Consider the following 16,889-nt stretch of genomic DNA (forward strand, 5'->3'; position numbering starts at 1 on the left):
AAAAATTTGTATTTAAATAAATGATGAAATACAAAAAACTCTCCTATGGATGCCGTATTTTTAGGATAATTATACAAGAGGTCCATCTTCAACATGACCAGCACTGTAGATTTAACATTTTTGTTACATAAAGGGGTTATTTGTATTGTATACCGGTCAGTTTCTATTTTTACATTATGGGAACTAATCCTTAATTTTGTGATTTGCTCTCTTTTGTGAGAAGTCTTTGAGAAGTTTTCACTATCCTTATTCAAGAACCTGATTCTGTCAGAGTAACAAATATCTATATATAAGGTACTCAAATCATTATTCAGTTTAGTTTTTAAACAACCTTCTTTCAAATTGATAAATGACTCTTCTGCTGGAGTCTTGATAAATCTACAAATCAGACAAAGTAGAATATCAAGCGTGTATGTTTTCATTATGGAATTTTTTTTATATATTTATAACTATCCTTTAGAAGATCAGAGGCTGATGTTTCAAGTTTAACCAAATATTTCATAGCTGATTTTAAACAATCAATAATAACTGCAATTCTACCATCCTATGAATAACCTCAAATATTTGGTAAATGCCACGGATATTCTTTGTGAAGCGAATATCTTTTTAGTGAATGGAGAACATAAGCTTGATTTAGATAAGTTACAAAAAATCTCAGTATTAAATTACCTTGGAAAGTAACAGCCCATGGAGTAGAGTAATCAAGGGAACCAAGGTTAAAGCAGTAAACAAAAGAATGTAATCTAGGGATAAAGACCAGACATGGAAATCAGAAATACACAACAAAGAACATAAAGTAACTAACATCATATATACAAAGTAACAAAAGCAAATGAGCAACTCGGACTCCACTAAAAACTGGGAGCATGGACAAGGTGATACTATGACACGTTGAACAAATCAGTTATCATGGCGCAGATGGGTACAACGTAACAATCCTTGAGTTCATGATGACGACCATAAAACTTCCGTGGTGATGACTTCAATCCTGTAGCAACATAATCCTAATCCAGAAGTCTATTTGTTAGAATTTCAGCGGGATACAAAAAGTCTGCGTAGTTTCGGCGAGCTCTGGCATAACGTATGAGTTGTGATATGAACCTTCAATATGCAGGTGCTGACGGGATGTTGCCACAGATGAAAGGAAAGTTGACAATTCTGAATGAAAAGTCATCACGTTTGTCGTAAAGTTTGGTCAATAGGTTTCCTTTACCGTCGATTTCTTAGTGTAGATCAAGATATGAAACTGACTTCACAAGTGTCTGTAATATCCTCTATCTCAAGTTCTTTGGGGTAGATGCGATGTATGAAATCCCCAAAACTAGGATTGTTTAAAGATAATACGTCATCTACATAGCGGAAACTGAGATTAAAAGATCTAGCTAAACGATATTCTTCGTTTCGGATCAGATCAGCTATAAAGTCAGCCTCATAAGAGTGAAGGAATAGGTTATCAAGTAAAGGAGCACAATTTGTTCCCATTGGAATGCCGACCGTTTGTTGACAAACGCGTCCACCACACTGGATAAATACATTGTAGATTAAAAATTCCAGCATTTTGTAAACAACTTCTGCTGTATATTTGGAAGATGATATGGAATTATTTCTTACAAAGTATGAGGAATCTCTACCAAGAACTATATTTTTGTATCTAAGTGTACCATCTTTTTTGGAAAAACAACGATGTTTCATGTTTTTAAGTCGGGATTTTAACTGAGTATGGGGAATAAAAGTATACAGTGTTGAAAATCATAGGTTTTAATGTTATTATATTCTGATAATAGTCTTGATTTTCTCCAAAAGATCTTTCGACTTTTTTAGGATCCACATTGACTAAGGGAGTAACAAGTGTTCGGACCACAGACCCCATTTGACAGCTGCGAGTATAGAAGTTAAAAGTTTTGAAAGAGGTTTGATGGCAATGTAACGTTGTTTTTATGGATTCTTGTGGAGTTAAGGAATCCAGTACATAGACTGTAAATCACAATCATCGTCCTTGGTAGAGAGACCTTAAGGGGATAGCACAGATTTATGGTTTTCCACAATTCTTTATAAAGTGTGGTAGCAGTATAGGTCTTATCACTGCTATTATTTTCTACGTCTACCTCTGATAATAAACATTGGACGTACAATGTTTTGGAGACAAAATCAACATTGTTTTTGGATTTGTCTGCATGTATGACAACATACTTGTCATGTATAATAGACAATGCTTTTGCTACATCGGGGTCTTTGAAACAAACTGATGTAGCATTGACACTCATTGACCTACTTAAAACTTTCATTCGTTTCAATGTCTTCTTCTCGTTTTATCCATTTTCTTGCGTAGTCTTCCACGGCATCCATAAAAAAATTAAAGTTATAATTCCAATTTATGGTGCGTGGTTCACGCTACTTTAGACCTTTAGAAAGGATATTATGCAGATATTCGTTATTGATGTGGACAATTCTCTCGTAACGACATGACGGGAAGGACCATATTTGAATGGAGAGTTTTTTGAAGAACAGTCAGGTTGTTTAGTCTTGATCCCGAAGTTCTGCAATAGCCTTTGATAATTGAAAATTTTGGATGCAATGAGTGAAGTGTAAGAATATGAAATAATTGGTATGGATTTTTCTTTTAAAATATGTGATATTTTGTTGGTAACGTTATTGTGATGGAGGATGTTAGCCAAATTAATTGCATCTATACCTTTGTGGAAGAAATGATCGTTTTTCTTCATCTTGACTTTTCACACAAACTGGTTTAAAGAGTCTGTGGAAATCAATATCCAAAATGATGGCAACAAGTCTGTATAATAATGAGGTGGGGTCAGAAACAGGAGTGTCAGGACTTTTTTGTAAAGGGAGTATAGTAGAGTAAGAAGTATAGAATAGAGTTTGGTTCTAATGTGATGAAGTCCAAGAGGATTTTGTATGAAAGGAATAAGACCATCTATGGAGACATCATGTAACTTAGGTAACGTATAGTGGCGATGGCCATGACTCCTTTCCCGTCTTGGAATTTTGTCAAATAAATTCCTCACATTTATGCTATTGTTATATTGGCTTGAAAGAGTTCCTATACTTTTGATGTTGTCATTGCATTCGTAAGGTATTGCAGTTCCTAGTCTGCATATCCAGTACTCCTCTCTTTATCTAGCCCCGTTCAGGTCCGGGTATCAAAAGAATAGGATCGCAGTAGCGCTAAGCTTATCGTAAAAGGCGACTAAATAGTGCTCAGAACCCTAGCCGGGGGCTAGGGCATTGTGCCCACAGAGCAACTGGATTGTGTATCCCATGTGGTGGAATGGGGTACCCCTGGCGTGTTACATGCTGGGGTTGTCATGCTATGATACGGAAAACCTGACTGCAAACCACAGTGGTTTTCAGTGCTGGAAAAGATGCCACGTTTCTTGCACGTTAAAGAATTCTGCTGTGGTATTCGATAGGAGTAGCAACCTTTGCGCTCCGCCACAGGAGGCTAAATTTCCCGACGTTACCCATCCCCCCTTTTTCTAGTGGCAATCAAAATTTATTTACCCTATTATCCTTGTGTCCCATCACTACACGTTAAACTTACCTTAAGTAGACAACATTTGCACCTGTTGCTTTTTAGTGCAAAATAATTGTGAAAATCGCTTTTTATTTTATTTTGAAAAGTTCTTAATGATTGATAAGAAATTATTAGTAAATCGATTACAAATAATATTATAACATTTATAACGAATGAGCCTTTATCAGTCCATTTAGTTTGATTTGATTGACCTCAATCTGTAATAGTTTTCTCCTCAATACTTTATGCCCCTGATGAAGGCCGTGGGGCCGAACTTATGGGTTCATCATAATATTTTATTCATATTCCATTTGTATTTAGTTCCTTTTTACCTTATAAACGTGTCTATTGGTCAATGATTTATTATTCTTATTTACGTTTAATTTAAGTCACTTCACAACATATATCTTTTTTTTTATTTTATTATTTTTTTAATAGTTTTCCTCCTCTTGTTCCAATTATGATATTTATCGCGAACAAGAGGCAGGAACGAATAGCCATTTCATATCGCACGAGTTCTCTTCTGATCTAGTGAAATTAGTGCTGCTCTATACTTTGTGTTGTGTAAATTGCTTTGTTTGTTGTGTTGCCGATTTTTGTTCTGTTGTCTGTTTAGTTCAAGGACTTTACTTGTTTGGCACGATTGCATTTTAACATTATTCTTTATTCTAACTACACCACTGTACAATGTATTAACAATAACAAGTCGCACCTCCCTCCTTTATATAATGTTTGACAATGTAGGTTTTACTACTGTCATCTAGAATATACAAATTCAATGCACATGTAGGCTTACTTGATAAAACAGGAGATGCAAGCGTTATAATGAGATACATTAACATCTTCACAAAAATTAATAAATTAGGCTAAAAACAAATTTTGTGACGTACTAAAAAGTCTTCTTTTCGGGCTAAGGTGAATATGTATAATCCGTTAAGAAAGAAAAAAAACAAAAACGCTTGATGTAGATGGAGTTATTTGCGTCTAAAAATAAAATGTTTACCAAGGGACTTTTCTTTTATTCAACAATAAAAACAAATAAGAAAATACAAATTTTAAACAATTTAAACAACCTGTATTCGTTCAAGTCCTTGGTGAAAAAATGGATACAATCAATTTTATGTTATGAACACTCTTTACCACTTTCGGTAGCAAATCAAAATGCTATTTAACACTTTAGCAAAAGTGTTAAAAAGAATCGAAAAGTGCCAAACAACAGAGTTGTATATCAACATATCCAATTACATTCAACAGTGTCGTACGTATGTCCTTTAAAGGTCCACACAACGTTTAACTGCAACGTGATATAAGTTTTAAAATAAACGAAAATGCTCAACTTTCTTTTTTTCTAATCATAGGATCATACTGTCATGCATTACGAGGTTATTATACAATTTAATGTTCAATTCAAAGGCAAAGAGTTTCCTGTTCGATATACACAATACTTTCGATACTATACTCTACACTACATTACAACATATTCAGGCCCATAAAGGTCCGGGTGTCAAAAGAGTAGGCCTGCAGCAGCGCTAAGCTTGTCGTAAAAGGCGACTTAATTGCTCAGGAACCTAGACGGGGGCTAGGCGCTCTATCCACAGAGCAACTGGAATGTGTGCCCCAGGTGGTGGAATGGGGTACCCTGGCGTGTTACATGCTGGGGTTGTCAGGCTATTATTCGGAAAACCTAATCGCAAACCTTATTGGTGCACCGTGTTGGAAAGATGTCACGTTCCTCGCACGTTAAAGAACACTGCTGTGGTATTCGATAGAAGTAGGAACCTTTGCGCTCCGCCACAGGAGGCTAAATTGCCTGACCTTACCCATCCCCCCTTTTTCTAGTGGCAATCAAAATGTGTTGACCCTATTATCCTTGTGTCCCATCTTTTTTTTTTTCATTTCATGTTCATTTTATCATCCATTTAATGTTCATTGTCTGAATACAGCTGAAATATTGCTGCTCGGACGTTAAACCCCAACAAACAAACAAATACAATTTATTCATGAAATGTCCTAGTAAGTTAACGGCACATTAGAAAAGAATAGTTAGATTTCCTATTATTCCATTAGTATTTTAATGAATCTATGTTTGATAAAACTTTGTAATCAACTGTTTGATTGTCAAATTAACTACCATAGATAGTTATATATGTATATGTTATTATATCAATAGAAAATGAATATATATATAGTGAAACGTGACAAATGCATCATCGTATAACCTTCATAAAATAGTAAATACGTACAGAGATCACCAAAAAGTCTTCAATAAGTGCAAACACACCAACCAGTAGGCTCTGAAAGACCCCGACTCTTAGACACATTAATGAACAACAGTATCAATACTATTGACATTAGGGTAAAATAATCAATTTCTAACAAATTATCATGCTACAAGCATAGCAGAAAACTTTGAAATAGTGGACAAACATCCTAAATCGATAAAATGAGATTAAGAAAACAAAAAAATCACCATAAAACATGCGTTTTTTATCAATAATTTCTTGAAAATTATTTTAAAAAAGTAAGACCGATTCCACATTGGAGTGAAGTGTGTGTTCTTCGCTTTAATGGAACGGTCATTGTGTATCTTAAATATGCAAAAAGAAAATGAAAAAGTTACATGAAAATAATTTGTGATCAAATGTAAACACTGGCTGATGGGACCAGTCAATTCAGTTTTTGAAGTAGTGTTCTACGTATATTTGACCTTTTGTGCATTTGTACATTCTTGTAACGCATAAAGAAAGCGCGTTTGGCATATTTATACAGTACTTGCTGTTTATAACGTAAAACAAAACAATTATGTATTCGCTGCTACCGATATGAATGTAAATACCGTCAAAGATATCTTTGGTGATATGAATTCTACGAATAAATAAAATATAAAAAAAATAACCATAGATTAATCCTACGAGGAGTAATGACCCGGCCGGCAAAAAGCTATACTTTTATATAGCCTATCTGGCCGAGTGGTCTAGGGAGCTGGACTTTGTGCAGGCTGTGTTGCCATAGATTTCGAGTACCGCGGAGGGAACGACCAAAAATATATATAAACCTTTGGAGTGTATCACTTACATTTACATGACTTCCAAAGACTGCTTCTTAATACGTCTTTTATTTTTAAATGCTGACTCACGCTTGTTTTTTTTTCTCTCTCTCTCTCAATTTCTAAAAATAATAGATATTGTTTACCAAAGGTTACCATATTTTAAAAGATGTCTAGAATAAATCAAGAGAAAAAAGGTGCTCTGATATAACAGTCCTTTGAAAGCCCTGAAAGCAAGCCAAATGTTCCAGTATGCAACTGAAAAAAAAAATAGCAAGACCCGGTTTTAATATTAGAACTTGGTATTTCCTTACCACAATTGAACAAGTAAAAAACAAGTCTTAACTTCATACATGAAAATAAAATCATATTAAAAGCAATGTAAAATATATACAATATATTACCTTAATAATAAAAAAGTTTATTATAACAGCTTTTAACATAGAGTTGTATATATGTTTAATAATCAAATAAATTACACTATTTTAGAATTTTAAATACAATATGGTACAATTCATATAAAATACTATATTTAAAATGTTGTCTGTTCGTATTCAGTATTCACATGAGTGGTATCTTTAGTATCTTTTGGCTTTCCATCAGCTGAAATTGCATGAACGCTGATTCGCATTTCTAATATTGGAAGTCTCTTTCTATAACGCTTAACCTCTCTAGATAGCAAAGAACCCGTGATAAAAAGCAAAAGTGTAATGATACTCTCAATAAAAATTACATAATAAAACCATTTATATGAATTATTCATTAAATGTCCAATTAGAATCGGATTGATTATCGCCCCTGAATATTCTGACATAAGTATCATTGATGTTATTGGGGCTGTTACATGAAAGAACTCTTCCTCTGTCCATACGTAAAACATTGGAAAGAAAACTGACTCGAAAAGTCCTAATAAAAACACAGCAATCCATATTCCTTCCGACACAGAAAGTTCAGATGTTACCAAAAGTATTGTATATGAAACTACTATCATAAAACTGTAAGCTGTTAGAAATTTGGATAGGTTGATTAAATTTGAAGCGAATATTCCAATAACATTTCCAAAGGCAAACATTGCCCAATATAAAGATATGGTATAGGATGCTAGAGATTTTTCCCATTCATAAAATTTTACAACAAAAGTAGCAAGAAACCCAGTGACTGAAAATTGTATAGCTCCAAAGAAAAACGAAGCAGAGGCAATAACAATCAAAATGGCAACCTTCAGTTTTTTTGGCAAAGTGTTGGTTTTGAGTTTTTTCTTCGGACCATTGTCTGACCTTTTGGTCTCTATTAAACTTTTATCAAATATGAAATACATTACAAAAAATGGAATACCTACAATAAAAGCAAAAGCTGACGATATAATATACGCTTTAAAAATCTCTGTTGTTTGCTGTTTCGATTCATCAAATAATGTTTTTCCCGCTACACCAATGGAGCCATTAGACGCGTTTACGTAAAAAGTTCCCAATTCTGCTATATTGGTTGGAAGATTATACGACGAAACATTCACATTCTTTTCGATGGCCAGAAATGGAGCTGACGCAATCGGTGACAGAATTCCTCCAACAGTAAATGCTATGTTAATGCTTTGTATGTAGATTCTACAATCCTTCTTCAATAGGTGGATTAGAAGAGCTGGAAGAACTAGAACATACACGAAATATACATGTCGAAAAATAAACCAATACAATTTATGAAAAGTATAATAATAAATATATCTACTACGCCAATCGCTCTCCCATGAAACAATTCAACCACGCAATCAAATCAAAAACAATCTAAACAAATAAATCAGACAAAATAAATCACCATAAAACACATAATCATTACTTTCTTCGACAAAATTATTTTCAAGATACATTCAGTTTTTTTTAATCCGTATTATAATATTTCTTTTTACTTTAAATTAAGTGGACACTGATATCATAAAAAGGAGGGGAAAGGTTTCAAATTTAATTTAGGCAACGCATGCGATTGGAATGCCTGTAGGCTGGGAAGACACTTCTGTTTATTTTATCAATAATTAAAAAAAGCTTAAAAGTTAGCATTGACTTATATTATCTAGAAATGTTTTTATCAATCAATTATTAATCATTTGTAAAAAAGTTTAATTTAATTAGTTATAGTTTAAAAAATTACTGCGTGCATGAAGTATTATAATGTTGTAATTTTTATCGAATGTGCGAAAATAAATACATGCCAATTATGTTCAAAATTTCGCAATGCAAGATTAATTATTAGAAGTTAAATTCAGTCACATTGCAGCATTTATTATTATTATAATATTAAAAATATAGCAATGATTTCTGAAGTTTTAGTCCCAATAATAATCAAGTCTTATGCACTAATTTCCCATAAAATGGCTATTCATGTCACTAGTGCAAGACGTTGAATTCGGCCTTAAGGTATATTTGAACATTGTTCTCATTACTTCAGTGATTTTTGCTTTTAAATAATTTCATAATTAACACGCTTTCTAATTGGGAAAAATGTGTCCATTATCCGATAGACCAAACACTGTAATGTGTCTATGACGTCATCATTTTTTCAATAATTAACTCGTTGAATTTTGATACTAAAGTAAAACTATATGGAATGAGTGTTATATTTTCCCTTTTAATTGAAATATATTTAATGCTTGTATTGCACATTTGAAAATAAATTGCTACGCAGATTATTTAGTGAACACCACATGATGGAGGTTGTTTCTTCATAACCCCCCCCCCCAAAAAAAAAAAAAAAAAAAAAGAAAGAAAAAAAGTCATTCCTTAAATTTATTCTATAAAAGAAAAAATTAAAATTAGTAAATCTATTTACCTGTATTAGATATGCCGCTTGTGAATCCTTTCAGAGAATGTATAACCAACATAAGTTCATACATTCTGCACCATGGGGTTATCGCCATTAGTAGAGCAAGTCCAAAATTTCCAAACACGATATGCAAAAATTTGTCAAACTTATCGAATGTTACGCCAACCAACAAACAGCTTATTGCAGATCCTAATGATTGCGCAGTAATGACTAAAGAAATTTCATCCAATGAAGTTCCAGTGATTATTTGCAGGTCCATTAGAGCTGTGCCGGTTTGGGATAAGTTCCAACCCTGTAAAATATTTTATAAAATATGTATAAAGGCACATGTGTATTAGACATAAAATTTTACGTTTTTTCGTGCGTATCAAAACTCTGTTTTATGCAATTATTACATTTTTGGGAACTAGGTGAATTTGTGAAGTTGCTGCCAAAATAAATAGGTTTCTTTTATACCTAGTTATCAAATTCAAAACCAATTCCAAGAGCATGACCTAATTTTCTATTCGTTTTTCTGACCACGTATTTAAATAGGTAAATATTATAGAAAATGTTATACATTTGTATTTTAAATGCGGTATATTATTTTCAATATTTTTAAGACAAAGAAATGAATTCATATTTGTTATGCTTAACCAATGATACCCGGAAATTTATGGTAATACGAAAACACTGGATATCAGCATGAATACACATCAGGAACCATCTACGTACGTTTACGAAAACATCAATACAATACTTACAACTACGGCATAGTTGAAAGAGGAGAACACAAATATTATGAAAGTTTTCCGAAAAGTATCATCCGTGGAAAACTTCAAATAAAATGTTTTCAAAGAGACCTCGTCCAATGATCGACGTCTATTTTCCATTGCTTGAAACAAATGGACTTCCTTATGAAGTCCTTTTAAATAACTTTTAAATAGCAAACATTTAGCGTCTGCAAAGGTATTTATATGCATTCTGTTTTTGAAAAAAAGGCATTCTACGTAATGCTACATACATGTACGGCGGTCTTGGCAGTTCATTATTTACAGCTAATGAAAATAATGCGCAGTCACAGTACATGCCAAGTTCATTTGCATACATAATTTACAAGTTTATAACAAGGAGAGGAAGAAATATAGAGTTCTTTATAGCAAAGTAGTTACTGGTAACAGTTTACTGTTATTGTAGGCAGTTAAAATTCGTCTAGCGCAAGGACATTGGCATCGGAGAGGCCCTTAAGGGATTACTTTTTTCAGGAAGGAATAGACACAGCAATATATGGTTATATTTTGAATAATATAAATGCTCAACCCTTTAACTTCCTTTAAATCATTTAGATTCTTATAAGAAAATACATTTACTCTTTGTACACCAGATTTAGCAGCATTTGAAAATAACGAAGACAAACTTTTTTACCTTACCTTCAGTTTTTTATATGTAATCTATTTCTTTAGGTTTGCTGCATTGTTTATGTTGATTGTCATTGTTTCCAGTTTTCTGGTTTTGACCATGTACTTTGACTCTAACGTGTTTACGTCCCATTGTTGAAAAGCAATTTTGCATTGGAAAGCAAATTTTTATGGTGTGTTGAAACATCTGAAAAAAATTTCACGACGACGAATGACAGACTGTATCTGGAGTTTATCTCGGATATGTACACGAAATTATATCCTTATGAATTAAGACATTTCTATGTATATGTTTATAATTGAAAAACCTGAATAAGTACTCTGTAACAGCCGTATCACAAGATCGTCCTTGTTTTTTTATGTAGGCTATCTAGACAATTTTTCGTTAAATAAAAATAAGTAAATTACGTGTGTTTGTAATACAAAAAAAAATTGGAGATAATTATATAAAATGTGAAGGTTTAGAGGCGTCAATCGTGAATTTTATCGTCACAAATCAAGATTTTGACGACATGTCAATAGTGAGGAAACGGTTTTGACGTCATCAGTTAAGTCGAGATTGCGATTACAGTTCAAAAACCATTAATTTATGTCCATGTCTATATAACTTTCGAATATATCTGCGAAAATTACAATTTCAAATTGAAACATTGTACTTCTTTACATACCTTAAAAACTTGAAGGAACTTACAAAGGATGCAATACATCTAACATTAACTGTCTCTACTAATAAAAAACATTGAATTATTATGAATTTCAAATAGTGGGTGCATTACCCATAACTTACTTTGATATAACTATATAGCAATTTGGAACCTTATACGTCATCATTTTTTAATACAGTGTTTACCTATAAAATGAATATTTGTTTTTGTTCTTGTTTTTTTAGGCTTCATTCGAATTGATCATAATCACACAATTGTATTACATAGAGACTGAATGAAAGCGGCAATATTAAAAGCACTAGCATGATATCGCAACAATAATGAAAATCCTGAAAGCGACGTAATGATATGTAAACGGATATAACTTAATTGACACTAAAACTTGTAAAAGAACCATCAAATGATACACAGTACCACAACATCAGCTCAAACAATTTATAAATTATTTTTACAATGTGAAATAAAAGTGATTTATCTTTTCATTGCCGGATTTTCCCGTCGAAACTTAGGGATATACTTTAATTAAATCTTTGCGGTAATTAGAGACATTATAGGAGGGCGGCATCATGCGTTGCTTGGCACGTAAAGAAATGGTTAGATTCCTGACGTAAGCAATCTTCAGAATAGATCTAGGTTCTTAAAAACTGTCTTGTTAAAAATTACTGACTATACTATTTACAACTTTACAATGTTTTTATGCTTACTTTCTCGGAAATGTTATAGCATTTTCAGCAAGGAAATATGAGATTAAAAATGTCTTATTTGGCATTTCAAAAATATCCTTAGTGTTTTCGCCAATTTGCGATACAAAGTAAAAAGATTTAAAAAAAAAAAAAAAAAAAAAAGAGAGAAAGAAAGAAAAAATAACGCAAATAAAAAAATCGGTCTTAGAATACTGTTTATGAGTATACGAACATAATAATCATATCTTCCTTTAGTTAAACAAAATAGCATATTAGGTCCATGTACTAGTTTACAGTATGGTCGTGTATATATGTACAGAGGTCACAAATAATAAAATGAATAAAATGTAACTATAAATTACACAATGAAATGACAAAATATACAGTACACATAATTAATTATACATCTAAAAATATCAACAGTAACATGTATAGAATCTAATTAGTTGTTTAATAATATTAGAGTAAGTATTTTAACTTCGTTTCGAAATACAAACAATTTTTGAGATTATTGTGTTACATTGGAAGGTTTAAAGGTGTCAATCGAGGATTTTACCGCCAAATAAAGTTTCTGACTTAGATTCCGAAGCCTTTTTCTAAACTTTTCATCATTTTATACACCTTTTCCCTCTTATGATATATTTACACTTTGATAATAATAAAATGCTGCTTATGTTTGAGCGAGAGTTGTTGGATAAACCATTAATTCGGGTCAACAGATTTTGAAAAAATGTTATTCTTTACGCTTAAGATGATGTAAAAGAAAGTATAAATTCTGATAAGCTTTGTAACTTATGTTACTGTGGTGTTGCCAGGTTTTTTTAAGTTACCAGAAAGATTAAGGATAAAATTTAAAACACTATGTGTATGTCAATAGCAATGCTTATAGACTATTCGTAATGTTATACCGCAGGCCATGGACATACGGCTTGTCAAAACAGTGAAATATTGTTGCTTTATGTGAAATATGTAAGTTAACTCATATGTACATACCCACTTTTCCTCTTCAAAATAAAATTAAAAAAAACAACTCCAGGTAAAATTTTGCACATATATATATAAAAGATATAAACTAAACCATGGCTGATGTAGAAACTCCAATTTTGGGGTATCGGGTGTATGCGATCTAAGCCTAGTAACTTGTTTGCCCTGAGGCCATTCACCCTGAGGTTTTATAGCGACACAATGACACACTTACGTTTTTATTTTTCCAATAATAATGAAAATCATTTAATACTCTTTTTGGTCTCATTCACAGCTGTAGAAGGACTTTATCAAATGCCGTAAAATGATATTTAGAAAACGAACATTTAGACCAAAATATATGGTGTGGTTTACGAACGCCCATTCTGTCATTAATAATGCGTCTACAACATGTTCTACCTGGCCTTACTACCCGACAGGCAAAGTCTAAGATATCTTACATAGATTGAAGATCATAAAGTAAAACTTTCTCTTTAGCATGAACGAAATTTGCGTGCTTTTTAGACTTTTAGACATTTAGACTTTACCGCTCACTCTTTAAATGTTAAAATTTCTAAAATAACGTGATACTTGTAGATGCACCTATCTGCAGACTTTTATCAGAATAGTATTCACGTTCTATACAAAAAAAAAACAAGAAATCAAAGTCTTCAGGGACAACAAGCAAAAGGCAGAAAGCGTGGTTTAATATCACATATTCCCAATTCAGCATTTCTCCCTAAACCACGAATCGTTTCGACAGCTTTATCGACAAACTTAAATAGTGTACCGTGCAATAGTTTTCGTCAATAAAATTGTTCACTGAAAAATCTGCTGAGTATGACAAATAGTATATTAATCGGAAATCAGAATTTTTCTTTCAGAAAGGTCCGGCGACTCTGCCATCATTAATTTCTTAATCAATTTTTTTCTATCAAAATATTAGCCTCTGCACTTTTCAAATTTTTAGCATTGGTACATAAAAATGCGAGGTAAAACCTTTCGGAAAAACTTTAAAGAATTTATTTGTCGATTTTTTTGTCAGGATAAGAGGATAAGGATTCAAGAAGTACAATTAAATGTATTGGACTTTCCCCAGGCAAATACAGATTGTTGCATTCATTCCCAGCAGTTGAAAGCTGGGTGATTACCTTGACATGTGATGCAGCTGTGACTGACTTTGCAGCGCTCATTTTAGGGACATTTCCCTTTATTGAAGCCCCAACATGAGTAAAAAAATGATTTGTTCCTGTGTAGATACATTTATATTAAACGAACGATAGACTAACGTTATATTTGAATACATATCCTTGTATTCTAGAACAAGTACATCTGTGGTATTTTGCTCCCTATATGATCCAACATGTGTTGAAGCACTCACTTTGTGCTCTGAGTGTGACGGTTTTCTCTGTTCTGAATGCATTAAGCATGTCCTACAAAGGTCACTATCTTTTATCATTATTTAAATATAACCAACTGCCGATGTTAATTCGAGAATTGAAACTAGTTTGTGAGGAATACGATGAAAATTTTGATGTATGTTGCTTATGTCACTATTGCCACAACGTCATATAAAATATGCGAGAGTGTCTTGCCGTTCAAAAAACCTATAATATAATTCTAAAAGTTCACAATCCATGAACGATAATACCGCTTCTTTTGAGACTTGAATTGGTACTGAAAAAAAAACACAAAGACGAATTAACCGCTCCCATATAAATTACGAAAAAAACTAAGAAATAAAAAAAATTGGTAGTAGAAATAAGAAGGTCTCTACACCAATTATTTTGATAACCTAGAGAAAAAAGGTTTTGATAGAGTTTGATATCAAAGCTATTTACATTAAAGGTAAACTGAATATCTAATGACGGATATCAATGAGACAGACCGAACACAAATTTCTGCAGAAGTTACTTTGGCATGGAATCGTGCCTCTGAAAAACAAATACCTTTTAACAGATCTATTCAGCAGGGCAAGATAATGAAAACTGAAAAACAAATAGACAATAAGGGTTTAATAAAGGTAAACTCGAAAAAAGAAAACACACTAAAAAGCAAACGTTTGTTAAGATTTAAGCAAAGATCGCTCATATTACAGAGGAAGAGTACGATCGGAATATTGCTTTATCTTCGAATGCTAGCAAGACTGTTTTCAAGAGAGTAAAAGAAAAGCAAGCACAAATACTAGATGTCTTACCAAGTCAAACCGAGTTAAGTTTATCAACTTCAGTAAATTTCTCAATAGCTAAATCGAAAAGAAAATGTACCGACATCAGTGTTGCCACATGTTCAGTCATCAACGATGGAACAATTATACTTACCAAACATCACAACCATTATTTCTGTGACTCTTACTTTAAATAACTTTGAATCATTTTATTAGTTGAAGAAAAATTGCTTGTTTTTCATCTTTTGTCGTAGCCACAGATACTTTTATTATTTTGATTGATGAAGTAATTACAAAACACGCCTAAATCAACAGAATGAAATATATGGTACCTTCTTATTCTATACAAACTTTCTAGACTATAAAGACTTTCACTAAGAAATTGATGAAGAGGGGCCAATCTATATGACAAACGTCATGCCGTATTGTTATCTTTCCCTTTATCTGTGACAATATCATTTCAGCGCCTGCATGTTGAAATTACATATCACTGCTCATATGTTATGCGAGACCTTCAAAAACTACGGGAGCTTTTTGTACTGTGCTTGACTTCTTACGATAAGGCTTCTGGAACAGTGTTATGTTGCTAATAGATTAAGGTGAGCAGTACAAAAATTTGATTGTCATCTGCATGAACTCGTAGATCGTTATGGTATACTTCATCTGCACCATGATATAATATATTTTCATATTCTCCTTTCTCCTTTCCGTCTACCCCGGACGTGATATTTTTAAGAAAGATGGGCAGAGGACGCCTACCCTGCAGGGTACTTAATCCCAGTTTACAGTGGTTGAATAGAATAGAAGAACAATTACTACCTCGGTAATTAATCCACTATAAAGTCGAAATGGTCGTTAAATGCTAACTAGAAATATAAGGTGAAAAATGAAAAAAAAAACAAAACAAAAACAAAACAAAAACAAAAACAAAAACAAAAAAAAAAGGAAAAAAAATACAATAAAATAAAACAACAAAAGAGGCGTCAGAAGAAGTATATCATTCTCTAAAGATGGTACCAAGTACTAAACTAAAATATGCTAAAACATCTCTTATACAATTCTTTGTAGAACTAAGTAGAAAAGAGCGATGTAAATATTCGTTTATCATTGAAGCCATTTCAAGAAAAACTTGTCAACACATACAAGAATTCACTCCACATATTAAGACAGATTGAGCAAATAGTAATTAAAAGGCCCTGGCCTAAACTATCAAATTATAAATTCGAATCTTCCAATTCTTCCGAAAATATAGTTACTAAAACTAGGAAATTTAGCATTTGCAAAATAACGAATTATAATTCAATGGGCCCATGATTTTTACCAATGTCTCTAAGTTAAATTGATCTATAAATGTTTGAAATAATCTTCGAAATACTAAAACGGTTCCCATACTCATCGAATATTTCTCTATTATCAATATATAGAGACGATGCATTGTTTTCTATTCAAAGGCAGCAAGCAACATCTGTTGGAATTATATAATATCGCAAATAATGTGACCCCCCCCCCCCATGAAACTTACACATGAGATATCCGATCAAAAATACAATTTCTAGATATTCTGGTTAACAAAGGAGAATGGTTTAAGACTAACAAAATTCTGGATGTCAAATTATATC

General features: G+C 32.5%; 1 protein-coding gene across 1 annotated transcript; it reads right to left on the reverse strand.

Moving 5' to 3' along the window:
- Positions 1–7,113: 7,113 nt before the first annotated feature.
- Positions 7,114–14,562, reverse strand: LOC148603557 (solute carrier family 60 member 1-like). Its single transcript, XM_088551452.1, has 3 exons — positions 14,485–14,562; positions 9,402–9,687; positions 7,114–8,228 (listed from the first exon to the last, which is right to left on the reverse strand). Exons 1-3 carry the CDS (start codon positions 14,560–14,562, stop codon positions 7,114–7,116), a joined length of 1,479 nt encoding a protein of 492 aa, XP_088407578.1.
- Positions 14,563–16,889: the final 2,327 nt, after the last annotated feature.

Source organism: Perna viridis, chromosome 11 (assembly GCF_037379345.1).
Source record: "Perna viridis isolate PV_CMFRI_1.1 ecotype Kerala chromosome 11, ASM3737934v1, whole genome shotgun sequence".
NCBI classification, from domain to species: domain Eukaryota; kingdom Metazoa; phylum Mollusca; class Bivalvia; order Mytilida; family Mytilidae; genus Perna; species Perna viridis.